The sequence below is a fragment of the Balaenoptera borealis genome, assembly GCF_965194805.1.
Source record: "Balaenoptera borealis genome assembly, chromosome: 2".
Lineage (NCBI taxonomy): Eukaryota > Metazoa > Chordata > Mammalia > Artiodactyla > Balaenopteridae > Balaenoptera > Balaenoptera borealis.
Window position 1 is genome coordinate 177,944,397 of NC_138867.1, and position 15,920 is coordinate 177,960,316.

At 53.8% G+C, this 15,920-nt stretch overlaps 2 protein-coding genes across 5 annotated transcripts; both read left to right on the forward strand.

The window, feature by feature from the left end:
* Positions 1–1,834: 1,834 nt before the first annotated feature.
* Positions 1,835–11,745, forward strand: AP1M2 (adaptor related protein complex 1 subunit mu 2). 3 transcript variants are annotated; one of them, XM_082380230.1, is made up of 12 exons: positions 1,836–1,988; positions 3,433–3,589; positions 3,776–3,843; positions 5,826–5,956; positions 6,067–6,214; positions 6,309–6,435; positions 6,929–7,077; positions 7,158–7,229; positions 9,374–9,532; positions 10,041–10,166; positions 10,812–10,887; positions 11,321–11,745. In XM_082380230.1, exons 1-12 carry the CDS (start codon positions 1,947–1,949, stop codon positions 11,341–11,343), a joined length of 1,278 nt encoding a protein of 425 aa, XP_082236356.1. In that variant the 5' UTR covers positions 1,836–1,946; the 3' UTR covers positions 11,344–11,745. The 3 variants fall into 3 exon arrangements, with proteins under 3 accessions (XP_082236358.1, XP_082236356.1, XP_082236357.1); XM_082380231.1 differs by having other exon boundaries at positions 6,935–7,077; XM_082380232.1 differs by lacking the exon at positions 10,041–10,166 and having other exon boundaries at positions 1,835–1,988.
* A 142-nt stretch (positions 11,746–11,887) lies between these two features.
* Positions 11,888–15,647, forward strand: CDKN2D (cyclin dependent kinase inhibitor 2D). Of its 2 annotated transcripts, XM_082380247.1 has the most exons (3): positions 11,888–13,241; positions 13,499–13,654; positions 14,692–15,647. In XM_082380247.1, the coding sequence occupies exons 2-3, from the start codon at positions 13,514–13,516 to the stop codon at positions 15,049–15,051; spliced, it is 501 nt and encodes a 166-aa protein (XP_082236373.1). In that variant the 5' UTR covers positions 11,888–13,241; positions 13,499–13,513; the 3' UTR covers positions 15,052–15,647. The 2 variants fall into 2 exon arrangements, with proteins under 2 accessions (XP_082236373.1, XP_082236374.1); XM_082380248.1 differs by lacking the exons at positions 11,888–13,241; positions 13,499–13,654 and adding an exon at positions 13,832–14,068.
* The last annotated feature ends 273 nt before the right edge of the window (positions 15,648–15,920 follow it).

A 15,920-nucleotide genomic window follows, 5' to 3' on the forward strand; every position in this document is an offset into this window, starting at 1 on the left:
TTGCTATTTGCAGCAACATGGATGGACTTGGAGGGCATTATGTTAAGTGGAATAAGTCAGACAGAGAATGACAAATACTGTATTATATCACTTATATGTGGAATCTAAAAAATACGACAAACCAGTGAATACAACAAAAAAGAACCAGACTCACAGATATAGAGGATAAACTAATGGTTACCAGTGGCAGGGGGAGGGGCAATATAGGGATGGGGGTGAGGCACAAACTATTATGTGTAAGATAGGCTACAGCATGTATTGTACAACACGGGGAATATAGCCAATATTTTGTAACAATTGCAAATGGAGTGTGACCTTTAAAAACGGTATACAAATTTTTTTAAATTAAAAAAAATTTTAAAGAGTAACATTAAGAATAACAATAAGGGACTTCCCTGGGTGGCGCAGTGGTTAAGAATCTGCCTGCCAACACAGGGGACCTGGGTTCGATCCCTGGTCTGGGAGGATCCCACGTGCCACGGAGCTACTGAGCCCGTGTGCCGCAATTACTGAGCCTACGTTCTAGAGCCCGCGAGCCACGACTGCTGAGCCCGTGTGCCTAAAGCCCGTGCTCCGCAACAAGAGAAGCCACCGCAATGAGAAGCCTGCGCACCGCAGCGAGGAGTGGCCCCCACTCGCCGCAGCTGGAGAGAGCCTGTGTGTAGCAATGAAGACCCAACGCAGCCAAAAAAAAAAAAAAAAAAAGAATAACAATAAAAGCAGCTACTTGGGGAATTCCCTGGTGGTCCAGTGATTAAGGCTCTGCGCTTCAAGAGTAGCCCCCGCTCACCACAACTAGAGAAAGCCCGCGTGCAGCAACAAAGACCCAACGCAGCCAAAAATAAATTAAAATAAAATAAATTTAAAAAAGACTCTGAGCTTCCATGGCAGGGGCCACTTGTTTGATCCCTGGTCGGGGAACTAAGATCCTACATGGCTGTGGCCAAAAAAAAAAAAAAAAAAAAAAAGGCAGCTACATTTGTCCTGCTAAGAGTGTAACTCACAGTTCCTGTCATTGAGTGAAAGAATAAATTATTTAGTAAATATTTATGGTATTAATTAATTAATTAGACACATATTGAGCACCCAGCACTGGGCCCTGGGGACACAGACATGAAAAGGACAAAGTCCCTGCTCTATTGGGGCGCACATGCATGTGGGAGTGACAGAAGAAACAAGATGAGTGGACGGGGACTTCCCTGGTGGCACAGTGGTTAAGAATCCGCCTGCCCGTGCAGGGGACGTGGGTTGGAGCCCTGGTCCAGGAAGATCCCACATGCCGCGGAGCAACTAAGCCCGTGCGCCACAACTACTGAGCCTGCACTCGAGAGCACGCGAGCCACAACTACTGAGCCCGCGTGCCACAACTACTGAAGCCCACGCGCCTAGAGCTGGTGCTCTGCAACAAGAGGAGCCACCGCAACGAGAAGCCCGTGCACCGCAACGAAGAGTAGCCCCTGCTCGCCGCAACTAGAGAAAGCCTGCGCACAGCAACGAACGAAGACTCAACGCAGCCAAAACAATAAAATAAAATAAAAAATTAATTAATCAATTAATTAAAAAAAAAGATGAGTGGATGGGTGGATGGATGAATGGTTGATTGGTTGGATGGATAGATGAATGAATGGATGGATGGATGGATGGATGGATGGGTGGATGGTTGGTTGGATGAATAGTTGGTTGGTCTGGGGTCTCCACCCACCAGCCCTCCAGGGCGCAAAGGGAAAGTGAGGCGGGGCAGCTGTCCCATCCGAAGCTCCGCCCCTCCCCGCCCCCGCAGCGTCTTCACGTCGGCAGACTGCGCCGCTCACCTGGTGGCCTCCCCTTTAAGACGTGCTCACCTGGGTGCTCACCTGCGCGCGGGCGCTTCCGCAGGAAGAAGGAAGCGGCGCCACCGTCGCCTCCAGGCCCTCCCTCCCCACCAGCCAGGTCCACCGGCCGCCACCATGTCCGCCTCGGCTGTCTTCATCCTCGATGTCAAGGGCAAGGTGAGGCTGGGCGCAGGGAGTGCGGAACGGACAGGTGAGGCTGCACCCTCCCGGACCCAGGGGCGGCCCCTCCTTGCAGGCAGCGAGGCCCCGGAAAGCTCTGGGGGCGTGGGGACACCCCTCCCCCAATCCCTGGGAGTCCCGCGTCGAATCCCACCTCCACTGTTCACTAGCCGCGTGTCTGAGGCAAGGGGCTTCTCCTCTCTGAGCCTCAGTCTCCCAGTCCGTACAAATGGGAATAACAGAAGTCCCCACCCAAGAAGAACGAATACAACCTTGTGCGTGTATACCACCTAGCACAGTAGCCCTGCTGCAAACATTAGGCGTTCAATCAATTGAAATTATTATTTCTGTCACCATCATCATCCACAGTACTAATATTTGGGAAAGACAGCAGGGGCCGGAGACCCTAATTCCCCTTTGGGGCTGTCTTGTCCCTTTCTGGTGCCCCCTCCCATTCATCTTGTCATTCAGTAGCCATAATAACAGTGGTGGTGAAAATAATATTTCTGATAATAATCATAGTGGGAGCTAAGGTGTGTGAGGACCTGCGGGTGCCCTCTCTATTCTAAACACTGGACTAAACAACCTCACCAAGTAGGTATTATTATTATTGACCGCTTGCTGCCTGCCAGGCAGAGCTATATGAACTATAAGAGATATATGGATATAATTGTTTCTTTTCTTTTTTTCTCTCTTTCTTTCCTTTCATCGTCCCTACCTCACCGATTTGGTGCATATGGAGCCTGGCTTGAGAGCAGGAATTCTGGAGCCGGGGCATCTTCGTTCAATTCCCAGCTTCCTCACTTACTATGGGCGTGGTTCATACCTCAGTTTCCCCGTCTGTAAAATGGAGATGGTGATACCACCTACCTCATAGGGTTGTGGTGACAACAGAATAAATCAGCAGGGGGCTTCCCTGGTGGTGCAGGGGTTGAGAATCTGCCTGCTAATGCAGGGGACACGGGTTCGAGCCCTGGTCTGGGAGGATCCCACATGCCGCGGAGCAACTGGGCCCGTGAACCACAACTGCTGAGCCTGCGCGTCTGGAGCCTGTGCTCCGCAACAAGAGAGGCCGCGATAGTGAGAGGCCCGCGCACCGCGATGAAGAGTGGCCCCCGCTCGCCACAACTAGACAAAGCCCTAGCACAGAAACGAAGACCCAACATAGCAATCAATCAATCAATCAATCAATCAATAAATCTTAAAAAAAAAAAAATCAGCAAACAACCAGGCTTTAGTAGATGTCAGTGAGGGCTCTAGATGCTCTAGCTGTCATTATCACATGCCCATTTTGCAGAGGAGGAAACTGAGATGCAGAGAGGCAGAGCCTTGCCCACGCCCCCTCAGCCAGCAAGTAGGGTCAGAGCTTGGCACTCTGATGCCCCCGAGCGTAGAGTCCCTGGATCCCAGCAGTGACCAGACCTTCTCTGCCCACCCTCAGCCCTTGATCAGCCGCAACTACAAGGGTGATGTGGCCATGAGTGAGATTGAGCACTTCATGCCTCTGCTCATGCAGCGGGAGGAGGAGGGCGCCCTGGCCCCACTGATGAGCCACGGCCGGGTCCACTTCCTGTGGATCAAATACAGCAACCTCTACTGTATCCAGGGCCACGGGAGGATCCCTGAGGGCCCGGAGTGGTGGGCAGCTCAGGCCCAGAGATGGTGGGCTGGGACAAGAGGTGCACAATACAGCAGTGTCTCAGGCTGGAGGGTGAGGGTTCAGGGTCTGTGCTCCATTGGAACCCTCCAAAATGGCACCTTTTCCTTAACCTCGCTGCCTGCAGTGGTGGCCACCACGCTGAAGAACGCCAATGCCTCCCTCGTGTACTCCTTCCTCTACAAGACAGTGGAGGTAGGTCCTGGCCTTCCATTGGCCGGCTGGTCTGTCTGTCTACCTGTTTTGCCCACCTTTTTCGGAATCCATCTCTCCTAGGAAGCTTTCCCTGGGGGTGTCACCATCAAAGCCCCATCACTCTGTGTTCTCATTAGCTGCTGTGGGATCATCTCACCCTATAGGGTAGGAACCAAGGAGGTCTCCGGTGCTCAAATCTGAACCAGAGGGAACTGGGTTCCAGACCCAGCTCCCCCACTTCCTGGCTGTGTGACCTTGAACAAGTCACTTCTCTCTGTGCCTCTAAACTGGGTTTAGTCCTGCCGCAGGGTTGTTGTAAAAATTAATCAAATTTGTACTTCTAAAGCACCTAAAACAGTGCTCAGTATACAGTAAGTGCTCAATAAAGGTTTGGTATTATTGTTAGCATTACCACTAATGTTGTATCATACTATCATATAGTAATTTATTGAGCCCTTACTATATGCCATTCTCATTGACTAAGAAAGTGCTCAGTAAATACTTTTTTTTTTCCTTTGGTCGCCGTGTGGCTTATGGGATCTTAGTTCCCGACCAGGGATCGAACCCACACCCTCGGCAGTGAAAGCACAGAGTCCTGGACTTCCCTGGCCATCCAGTGGTTAAGACTCCACGCTTCCACTGCAGGGCACACGGGTTCGATCCCTGGTCAGGGACCTAAGATCCCGCATACCACACGGTGCAGCCAAAAAAAATTCCTAGTAAATATAATATACTTTGACAAACAAGAGATCTGTATTGATTTGTCTCCTCCCTGCCAGGCAGAGGTGGGGACACAGCTGTGCATAAGACAGGCACGGTCCCTGCCTATGCTGAGGAGTTAAAGGGCAAGAAGGAGGGACTTCCCTGGTAGCACAGTGGTTAAGAATCCACCTGCCAATGCAGGGGACACAGGTTCGAGCCCTGGTCCGGGAAGGTCCCACATGCCACAGAGCAACTAAGGCTGTGCGCCACAACTACCGAGCCTGTGCTCTAGAGCCCGCGAGCCACAACTACTAAACCTGTGCGCCACAACTACTGAAGCCCTCACGTTCTAGGGCCCATGCTCCGCAACAAGAGAAGCCACTGCAAAGAGAAGCCCGCGCACCGCAGCAAAGAATAGCCCCCGCTCCTACTCTCTGCAACTAGAGAAAGCCCGTGCACAGCAACAAAGACCCCAAAAATAAATAAATAAATAAATAAATATGTATATAAAAAAATAAAGGGCAAGAAGGAGATTCAAAGGGACATTGTGATAACCAGTGACTGGGGTGCTAGTCTCACCCTGATACTCACAGGGGTCGAGGGATAGTGGTGGCTTCACTGAGGAGCTGAGTCCTGTCACAAGGAGACTGCTGTGAGGACAGTGTCCTAAGCAGTGGGCATAGCATGTGCAAAGGCCCTGAGATGGGAACAGAAAAAAGGCCAGAGAGGCTGGAGCAGGATGAAGGATAGGGTTTCCAATGCTGGGTGACTGACAGGTTCTCTGCTGTGGTGATACCTATTAATCCCAGGGACTCCCATCGTGGGGTCCCCCAAGTCCCAAGGGCCCCTGGATAGAATTCAGGGAGTCCATGAACTGAGACGTATTTCTGTGTAACAGTTTTCCTTTGCCATCTTGCGGGTTTTTTTGTTTTTTTTTGTTTTTTGCTGCGTGGCGCGTCTTGGCTTGTGAGATCTTAGTTCCCTAACCAGGGATGAAACCTGGGCCCTTGGCAGTGAAAGCGCAGAGTCCTAACCACTGGACCGCCAGGGAATTCCCATCTTGTGTATTTTATTTCATGCATTTACAAACCTTGTTCTGAGGTGGGTCTGTTCCAGGAGGGCAGAGACCCTGTTGGCTTTGTTCACCATTAATATACCGACAGTGGTATACAGTAGGCGCTCAATAGTTGCTTGTTGGGTGGCTGGCTGGGTGAGTGGGGACTCAGCCCACAGCTACACCAGCCACACCTCTGTGGGTGTCGGTCTCCCTGAACCCGCAGGTATTCTCTGAATACTTCAAGGAGCTGGAGGAGGAAAGCATTCGAGACAACTTCGTCATCGTCTACGAGCTGCTGGATGAGCTCATGGACTTCGGCTTCCCACAGACCACGGACAGCAAAATCCTGCAGGAGTGAGTGGGCCATGGGTCAACCACAGGGTGGGCCATGGGTGGAAGAAAGTTGGGGAGGGCTGGGGAAGTGTCCCTGGGCCTACCTGCTCATCTCCCTGCCTTCCTGCCAGATACATCACGCAGCAGGGCAACAAGCTGGAGACGGGCAAGTCACGAGTGCCACCCACTGTCACCAATGCTGTGTCCTGGCGCTCGGAGGGCATCAAATACAAGAAGAACGAAGTCTTCATCGATGTCATAGAGTCCGTCAACCTGCTGGTGAGCCCCTACACCTCTTCCCCACCCCTGCCACGGCCTTAGGGCAGGAGAGTGGGCCCTATGCCTGTTGACCCCCCCATGTATGCATCCTCAGGTCAACGCCAACGGCAGTGTCCTGCTGAGTGAGATCGTGGGCACCATCAAGCTCAAAGTGTTTCTGTCGGGAATGCCAGAGCTGAGGCTGGGCCTCAATGACCGCGTGCTCTTCGAGCTCACTGGCCGTAAGTTTCTGGAAGGGGGCGCAAGCGGGAGCCTGAGACTTCGTCCCATCACGGGTGGGTGGTACCGAGAGACTTGCAGTCAGTTCTGAAATAGCACTCGCCCGCCCTCTTCTGGTTATGACCAGTACTGCAGCTGCTGGTTTCTTGCACAAACAACTGCTTCATTTTTGAGTGCCAGGCGCAAGGACACCATAGTGAAGAAAAAAATCCCTGCCCTCATGGATCTGACATTTTAGCGGCAGTAGGAGACAGAATAGCATCATATTTAACAACCTGGCAGCAAGAGCCTGATTCCCGGAGTTCAGATCCTAGCTCCGCTCCTGGCCAGCTGGGTGACCCTGGGCAAGTTACTCATCCACTCCGGGCCTCAGTTTCCTCATCTGTTAAATGGGGGTGATCGTAGCGGTAGAAAGGGAAGACAAGGATAGGGACCGTGCCCCGGGCTCCAGGGTCGCCCCAGGCTCCAGGATCACGCTGCTAACTCGGCTCTGAGTTTCAGGGAGCAAGAACAAGTCCGTGGAACTGGAGGATGTGAAATTCCACCAGTGTGTGCGGCTGTCTCGCTTCGACAACGACCGTACCATCTCCTTCATTCCGCCCGACGGTGACTTCGAGCTCATGTCCTACCGCCTCAGCACCCAGGTAAGGCAAGGTCAAGCCCCTGGCAAGGGGTGAGAGTTGACCCCAGAGCCTCGGAGAACTCCCTCTTCCTCTGTCTGTAGGTCAAGCCGCTGATCTGGATTGAATCTGTCATTGAGAAATTCTCCCACAGCCGCGTGGAGATCATGGTCAAGGTGGGCCCTGGGGAATAATTACTCACAATGCTGGATCCGCCCCTTCATACCCGCACCCCCCCCCCCATCAGTCTAACCTCATCTCCTACCTCCCTCCCTGCTCCTCACTTCCTTCCAGCCACGTGGGTCTTCTGGCTGGTTTTCAAACATGCCAGGCATGGTCCCCGGCTGTCCCCTGGATCATTCTGCCCCCAGCCACCCATATATCCACATAGCTTGCTCCTTCACCTCCTTCAGTTCTTTGCTTAAATGTCACCTCCTCAGAGAAGCCCTCCCTGATTTCCCCACCTCCCATCTTTGCTGTAGTTTTTCCCTTATTACTTACCACCATCTGACACATGATCTGTTTTACTTATTTACTTTCATACACATATATAAACCATAGAGTGTATTTATATGGTTTAAAGATTAATAATAAACCACACAGCTTATTTTAATGTGCCTGGCTCCACCAGCTCCTCTGAACCCCCACCTGCCCCTCCCCCAATTACTGCTCCTCCTTTGCCCGCAGGTAATCACAATTTTGAATTTCCTGTAAATAATTTCTTTGCTTTTCTTTATAGTTTTGCCACCTGCATTTATAACCACAAATATTTCATTCTTCCGGTTTCTGACCTTTATATCCATGGACTGGAGCTGTATGACTTTTTGTATAATTTGCTTTGTTCAGGTAACGTGGATTTTTAAGAGGAATCCCAGCAGCCAGAGCTTAGTGCATCCATTTCTGTGGCTGTAAAATATTCCACCATGAGAATCTTCTGTCCCATCTCTTGCATGGGTTTTTTTCAGTTCCTGGCTATTGTGGTTCACCTTGCCTTGAATAGCCCTGTGCTTGTTTCCCAGTGCCCCAAGCAAGAGCTTTTCCAGAGCATATAGTTAGCCCCTTTTACAGATGGGGAAACTGAGGCCCAGAAGAATTAAGATGTCATTCATCTAGGAAGGGAGCGGGCACATTGAACTTGGGTCTGCCTGGCTCAAGAGTCTGTGTTCTCAGATTTAACTTTGTTCCCCAGTCTTAGAGTCTTCGGGGAGCTGGGTTGTGGAGTGGACGGTCACGGGGCGGGGGGCGGGGGTGTTGACATCCCCAGTGTCCCCGTCTCTGCAGGCAGGGAAAGTGGAAAGGGCCTTAAAGCTGGTGCCTTCCAGAAAGAACACCCCCTGCCTTGTTTTACCTCCAGGTCCTCTGGCCCCAATCCCACCTCTCATATATTCCCCCCCACCACCAAATTCATAAATAAGAGCAGTCATCATAATGCTAGTCACTGCACATGGACACTTAGAGTCCTTGTGTTAAAAGCTTGTCCCAAGTCACACAGATCTAGATCTGGCTATAATGTTGTAACATCAGTAAGGAGAACATGTGAGGATTGAAAACACAGGCTTGGGTCAAATCCCTGCTGTGCTGGTTATCAACTACGTGACTCGGGCAAAAGCTCTTTCTCTCTGGGCCTCGGTCTTCTCATCTGTAAAATGGACCTTAGGAATGACTCCTACTTTAGAGAATTAGTGAGAGGGCTAACTGCTTGGCACAGGGCCCAGCACATGGTAGGGGGTCAGTAAATGTCAGCTTTCAAATGAAAACTCTGTGACGGGCTGAGGACCCATCAGGCTTTGCAGTCAGAAGCTTCGGCTGTGAGTCTTGGCCAGGAGCCTTTACTTTCTTGTCTGTGAAGTGGGCTGAGAGCAGAGCCTGCCCTAGGGGCTGCTCAAATGAGGGATCTTTTGAACCAGGCAAAGGTGTATGACACTTTCCAAACGGAAGGCACCAAAAGCAGGGCCTCTGGGGGACTTCCCTGGCGGTCCAGTGGTTAAGACTTTGCGCTTCCACTGCAGGGGGCGTGAGTTCCATCCCTGGTCGGGGAACTAAGATCTTGCATGCTCTGTGTGCAGCCAAAAAACAAAACAAAAAAACAAAATCAGGACCTCTGGAGTCTCTCCTGGGTGTGGACCCCGGCTCTGCCACTTGTTGGCTGTGTGTCTCCAGGCAAATGCTTTAACTTCTCTGTGCCTCTGTTTCCTCATCTGGAAAATAGGCTGGATTATGGTCTCCACTTCAGGGCTCTTGATGAGCTGGCACCTGAAAAGGCCTTGGTGAATATTTGCATGAGTGAATTCTTCATGCCCCATGTTCTCTCCACTGACAGGCCAAGGGGCAGTTTAAGAAGCAGTCGGTGGCCAACAGCGTGGAGATATCTGTGCCGGTACCCAGCGATGCCGACTCCCCACGCTTCAAGACCAGCGTAGGCAGTGCCAAGTACATGCCAGAGAAGAACGTCGTTATTTGGAGTATCAAGTCTTTTCCGGTGAGCACTGGGGATGGGCGGGGGATCTGGGGGACCTGCCCCTGCTTCTTGAGGGCAAGGCAGAGAATAAATCAGAGAGCCACCTACGTGTGCACATGGCTATCCTTCGGGGATGATAAAGCTGGAAAGCAGACCAGCATAATAGTTAAATTCTCCCAATCCCAGACAGCCTTGGGAATCCCACTTCCTCTCATGGAGCCTCAGTTTGCCCATCTGTAAAACAGGCAATATCATGTTACCCACATCCTTGGGCTGCTGGAGGATTGGTCTGTCCCTGGGATATTGGTGGGGCTGTTCATTGGGGCCTGGAAAATGGGAGGTGATCATTAGAAGGTCCCCGACCAGGCTTTGCAGTCAAAAGCTTTGGCTGTGAGTCTTGGCCAGGAGCCTTTACTTTCTGGTCTGTAAAACAGGCTGAGAGCAGAGCCTACCCCTAGGGGCTGCCATGAGAATGGTCTGGGGTATAGAGGGGCCTCTCAGTGTGTCTGATACCTCCATGTGCCCTCAGGGGGGCAAGGAGTACCTGATGCGTGCCCACTTTGGCCTCCCCAGCGTGGAGAAGGAGGAGGTAGAGGGCCGGCCCCCCATCGGGGTCAAGTTTGAGATCCCCTATTTCACCGTCTCCGGGATCCAGGTGAGAGAAGTGGGCAGAGTGGCTCCTCTCCTTGACCTCAGTGGGTTCCCTGCTCTCCTGTCTCTTGGCTTGGATCACCTCCGTTCCCTGGCCTGGCTCATCTCTCCTTTGCAATCATCCTTGTCTTTTCCTGGAACAGTGTTGCCTTTTCTGCTCTCAGCCTGGGTCCCCTCCCCCTCCCCCTCTTACTTTGCCCTGTGCCTAAACTGTGTTGTGTCTATTCCCTTATACTGGGCCATCTTTCCCACTGTCCTGGACCACCTCTCCCCTAACCCTCCCACACACTGTCCTTGCCACATCTTTGCCCTGAGCCATGTTACTTCATTTCTCCCAGCCTGTGCTTGCTTTTTTAAAAAAATATTTATTTATTTATTTTGTTGCACTGGGTCTTAGTTGTGGCAGGCGGGCTCCTTAGTTGTGGCATGCGAACTCTTAGTTGCAGCATGCATGTGGGATCAAGTTCCCTGACCAGGGATCGAATCCTGGGTCCCCTGCATTGGGAGCTCGGAGTCTTAACCACTGTGCCACCAGGGAAGTCCCCAAGCCTGTGCTTTCTTATTCCCTGAAGTTGTGTTATATATTTTCCCCTGGCCCCAGCCAGCTCTCTCCCCCTAGCCTGGGCCACCTCCTTTCATCCCTTTTCAGGTCCGATACATGAAGATCATCGAGAAGAGTGGTTACCAGGCCCTGCCCTGGGTCCGCTATATCACCCAGAGTGGCGGTAAGGCAGCCCAGCTCCCTGGGATGACGGAGACAAGGAGATGAAAGGGGATGGTCTTGGGGCTTTAATACATCCTGTCTCAGAGGGCTCCAAAACTCAACAGGCCTGGCGCCACGTCTACCCTGTCTTTGTCAGTGTGCCACCCTGGGCCTCGGTTTGCTTATCTTTAAAATGGGGACAGTTGCCAGTTCCAGGGTAGTGGTGGTGGGGTTTGGATGAGGGGCTGAACACACAGCACCCCCATCTACTGCCTGGAAGCAGGCTTGTTGCTATGGTTACAGTCCCCATGTTTGAGCCCGTCCTCAGCCTTGTTACATACCTGTAGGGTTGATCATGAGCGCTGGGGAAGGGGCTGGATTTGGGTGGGGGGGGCCTGTCCCTTTGTCTCCTTTCCCCAATTCTGAGATGGTCCCCACTCATTGTTTCCCTGCAGATTATCAACTTCGTACCAGCTAGAAGGGAGAAGAAGTGAGGGTTTGAACACGGGCCGTCCTCTCCCCAGGCCCCGACTGCGGACTCTAGAGAGAGAGAGGGAAGATGGGATGCGTGTGTGTGTTTGTGTGTGTGTGTGTGACGGCAGTCCCTGAATTAGCAGTTTCTTAAGGGCTGGCTGGCTCCCAGCCTTTTCCTTTACCCATAGGCTGGGAGGGATGGTCTCCCTGTCTCCAGGCTCCCGCCCCTCCCCCCTCCCATTTTATATGAAGAAATAGAAAAGGGGCTTAAGTCCCCCTCATGAGTGCCTTCTTGCAGTGACCTGCCTTAGGAGGTGTGGGGAGGCCCTCCTCCACAGCTGCTGAGCCCAGAGGCCCGCTGGCCCATTCTGAGTTTTCGGATGACATTAAAAATGAATCTAGCTGCTGTTATGTGTTTCTTGGCTGGGGGCTGGGGGTGCCAGGGCTGTCCCTGAAGTGCTGGGATAAGCGTGAGCAACACATATCCATTTCTCATCCCGATGGTCACTCATCTGGGCCCTCGCAGTTGCCCCCACTTTGGTTCCCAGGGCTCTGGGCTTCCCTCCCCCACGACAGCCAGTTACCATCATAGCCGCCAGAGGGCGCCCGTTAACTCCTAAATCAGATCATGGCTCCATTCTTTTTAAAAAGTAAAAGTCAAGCGCTCACCGCAGCCCACAGGCCTGATCAACATTACCCCTCCCCCTCACCTATCTGCCCTCACCTCCTGCCCCCTCTCTCCCTCTATACCTCACTCTTCCTGGACTTACTAGGCGTGCTCCTACCTTAGGGCCTTTACATCTGCAGCGTCTCCACCTGGTATGCTTTCCCCCAGATATCCACATGGCTCCTTCCCTCACCTTCAGGTCTCAAATCAAATGTCACCTCCTCCGGGTGGCCCTCTCTGACCTCTCTCTTTCAACGGCCTTCTTTTCCCAAGAGACAATTACTTATCCCGTTTTGTCAGCTCCACAGTGTATACCATTCTGAAAATATGTAATTATTGTCTTCTCCAGCCCTAAACGGTAGGCGTCCTGCAGCAGGAGGCACCCAGCTTGCTCTCCACTTGGCCGCCTAGTACACAGTAGGTGCTCCGTAAATGTTTGAAGGCCTCTGTTAAGAGCCTCCGACCACGACTCTCGCCTCCCAGGCTCACCCACGTGGCACCTGCAGCGTGAACTTTCCTCCACGCCCTTGTACTTGCTGTGCCCCGGCTGGCCCCATCTGAGCCGAATGTGATTCCTTCCTCACCCACCCCATTTCCACGTTTTATTTTCTTCACCGTGCTTAAGACTATCTAAAATTATTTAGTTGCTTGAATGTGCGCTCCACAGCGCCGGGTTCCTGCACACACAGAACGGTTCCTGCACACAGAGTGAATGAATCAAATAAAGCGCTCAGCCCAGTAAGAGCTAATAAATACTTATCGCACGGTAGAACTCCGAACAGGGCGGCCCCAGCCCTGCCTCCTTTTCCCTCGGAGGTGCCGAGGTCCCGGAGCGGCCCGCGTTGCCCTGCTCCTGACCTTTCTCCCCTGGGTCAGTTAAACCGGCCCTCTTTCCCGCCCGCTCCGCGCATTTGAAAAACCGAAAACCCCGCCATTGCCGGCGGTCTACCGGTCGCCGCAGTTCGTCCAATCAGAAGCGGGCCCGCCCACGCCGGTGCGCACAGCCCCCCTGGCGGCGCGTGGCCATTGGCTGCGCTGGCCGAGTGGGCGGGGCACTACAGGGTCCAGAGCCGGGCAATGCAGCTGGGCTACAACGTAGCGAGTTCTTAAGAAAACGAATCCGCGGCGTTCGGGGGCGGGACCCCGAGCGCGCTGGCTCCGCCCCCTGGCGGCCGGCTCGGCTGCGGCGTCGGCGTCTGCTCAGAACAGACCCCGCCCGTCGAGGAGGAGGGAGGGTGAGTTGGGGGAGACCCGGCCCCCAAGGGGCGGGCGCCGGGCCGGGCGCTGCGGGCCTCGGAGGGTTGGGCCCGGGCCCACCGGCCGACAGGGGGAGGAGCCGGCCGGGAGGGCGGGGGTCGCGCAGGAGCCCCGGACTGGCGAGTCGGACCAGGAGCCTCGCGCAGGCCGGGGACGCTGTGGGAGGGTTGTTCGGGCCAGCGCTGGTGGGCTCCCCCGCACTGACCGCGTCGGGGTGGGGCGGGGGGCTTCGCAGGCCGCAAATATCGACATGCTGCTGGAGGAGGTCCGCGCCGGCGACCGGCTGAGCGGGGCGGCGGCCCGGGGAGACGTGCAGGAGGTGCGCCGCCTTCTGCACCGCGAGCTGGTGCACCCCGACGCCCTGAACCGCTTTGGCAAGACGGCGCTGCAGGTGAGGCCCGGCCCGCCCGCAGCGAGGGCGAGGCGGGGAGCGGGGCGAGGACCGGGACCCCAGACACCTTCCTTCTTCTCTCCTTGTTCCCGTTGGTAGCCGACTGGGGTCTGTTCCTCCATCGCTGGGCTGACTTGGCTCCCTGATGTCCCCTTTCTTAGGTGGATGGTGGATGGGGTTAGGTTGGGGGAGGGGAGAACTTTCCATCTTTGGAGTATTCCTTGTTCTCTGATTGCGGAGGATTCAGTTTCCCTGGAGAAGTTCGTATTCCTTGGGTGAGGGTTCAGCTTCTTTGGATCCCGGTTTCATGAGGATGGCTCCGGTTTCTTGGCGCTTGCATGGAGGATCCGACCGCAGGAAGAAAGGATTCATGTTTCCAGGGTGTCCCCATTTTCTGGGGGGGTTCTCTGAGAGGTATCCAGTTTTTGGGGGGCGGGGAATCTCCATTCCCGCGGGATTTTCATATTGGCATATTATTGGGGGGATCCCAATAAGAGAATAGTTACAGATTGCATGGGAGTCTCTCTTCCCTTGGGGACATTTACAAAAGGGGAACCCCATTTCTTGAGAGGGTCAGGTACCTTTGGGAGCATCCTCACTATATGGGAGGGGGAAATTCCATGGAGAAGGAGTTTCAAATTCCCTGGCCATCTCCTTTCCCTTGAGGGGGCTGTTCTCTGAGGTCTGTTTCCTGGCGGGGGTTTCATATTTCCTGATGATTTCCCATCTGTGGAGAGAAGTGTCTCTGGTTCCTTGGGGGAGGGTCTCAGGTTCCTTGAAAGTTTCCATGGGGCTATATCCTAGGGGGAGTGTATTATCCTTGGGGGGGGTGACCAGTTTTTCGAGGGTCCTTATTCCCAGATCTTGTTCTATGGGGTCTCAACAGCTGCCTGGGAGTTTATGTTCCCTGAAGTTTCTCGTTCGCTAGAGGACCTCGTCTCTGGCATTCTCTACTCCTGAATGACCCCTCTCTGCAGTCACCCATTTTCCTGGACCTCCTCCTTTGGAGACCCCCTGACCCTCTACCCCCCGAACAGGTCATGATGTTTGGCAGCCCCACCATTGCCCTGGAGCTCCTGAAGCAAGGTGCCAGCCCCAACGTCCAGGATGCCTCCGGCACCACTCCAGCCCATGATGCAGCCCGCACTGGATTCCTTGACACCCTGAAAGTGTTGGTGGAGCATGGCGCTGATGTCAATGCACCTGATGGCACGGGGGCCCTCCCCATCCATCTGGCAGTGAGAGAGGGCCACACGGCTGTGGTCGGCTTCCTGGCTGCTGAGTCTGATCTTCATCACAGGGACGCCAGGGGGCTCACACCTCTGGAGCTGGCAAGGGGGAGAGGCGCTAAGGATCTCATGGACATACTGCAGTGGCACACGGTGGCACCACTGTGACCTGGGGCCACCCACTCCGGCAGCAGGACCCGGCTGGGTTCTGTGTCAGAAGAGGAGGCAAGAAACACTTTCTCCCTTTCTTCCTCCTGCCCACTGCCGAGGGGCACCAGTTTGTGGCTTGTTGGTGTTGATTTCTGGGGTGTGTGTGTTTGAGGTACATTTCTCATTTTTTTTTCTCACCCCTTTTGGTGTGTTGGGCAGAGAAGGGCTCCTGCAGGCAACAGCCACCTAAACGGTTCGGTTTCCTCCACGCCCCGACTGCTGGGGCTACAGACGAGTCCCAAGGGCAGAGCGTTTAAAGCCCCAGCCCTAGAGTGAGGTCATCGCTTCCAAGGCTCCTGGAACCTGTCGACCTTGGCCGGCTGTACCCAGAGAGAGACCTCAAGTGTGCACACTGCTTTCCGGCATGGGGGAGGGGGGAGTGTTCCAAATCAATAAAAGGGTAGTATGAGTTCATTCATATTTTGTTGAAAGCTTGGTTTCCAGTCCCTTGTACAGCGTTAAAGAAAAAAAAAAAGTCTATTTATTATGATTTATGGAAGAAATTGTGTGTGTAATTTAATGTTTTTACCCATTAAATTAAGACTTGTGCATGATCACAGCGCCGGTGGCTTCTGATTTTTGAGGCTGCGATGGAAAGTTGCGTGTTCAGGATGTTTGTGGGGGTGGGCACCGGGGTCGCGGATCCTGGATGCTTTGAGGGAGGGGAGAGAGTGGTAATTCCCAGGGCGCCACGGTGAGTGAGCTGGGTGGGGCAGCGGTTTGCGCTGTCGGAACGGAAGGGAGGCAGGAAACCGCGAGTGGAGAAAGGGCCCCCAGATGTCAGCTGGGTGCCGGGAGCCCCGGCGGGTGGGGGAGTGGGGTGGGCG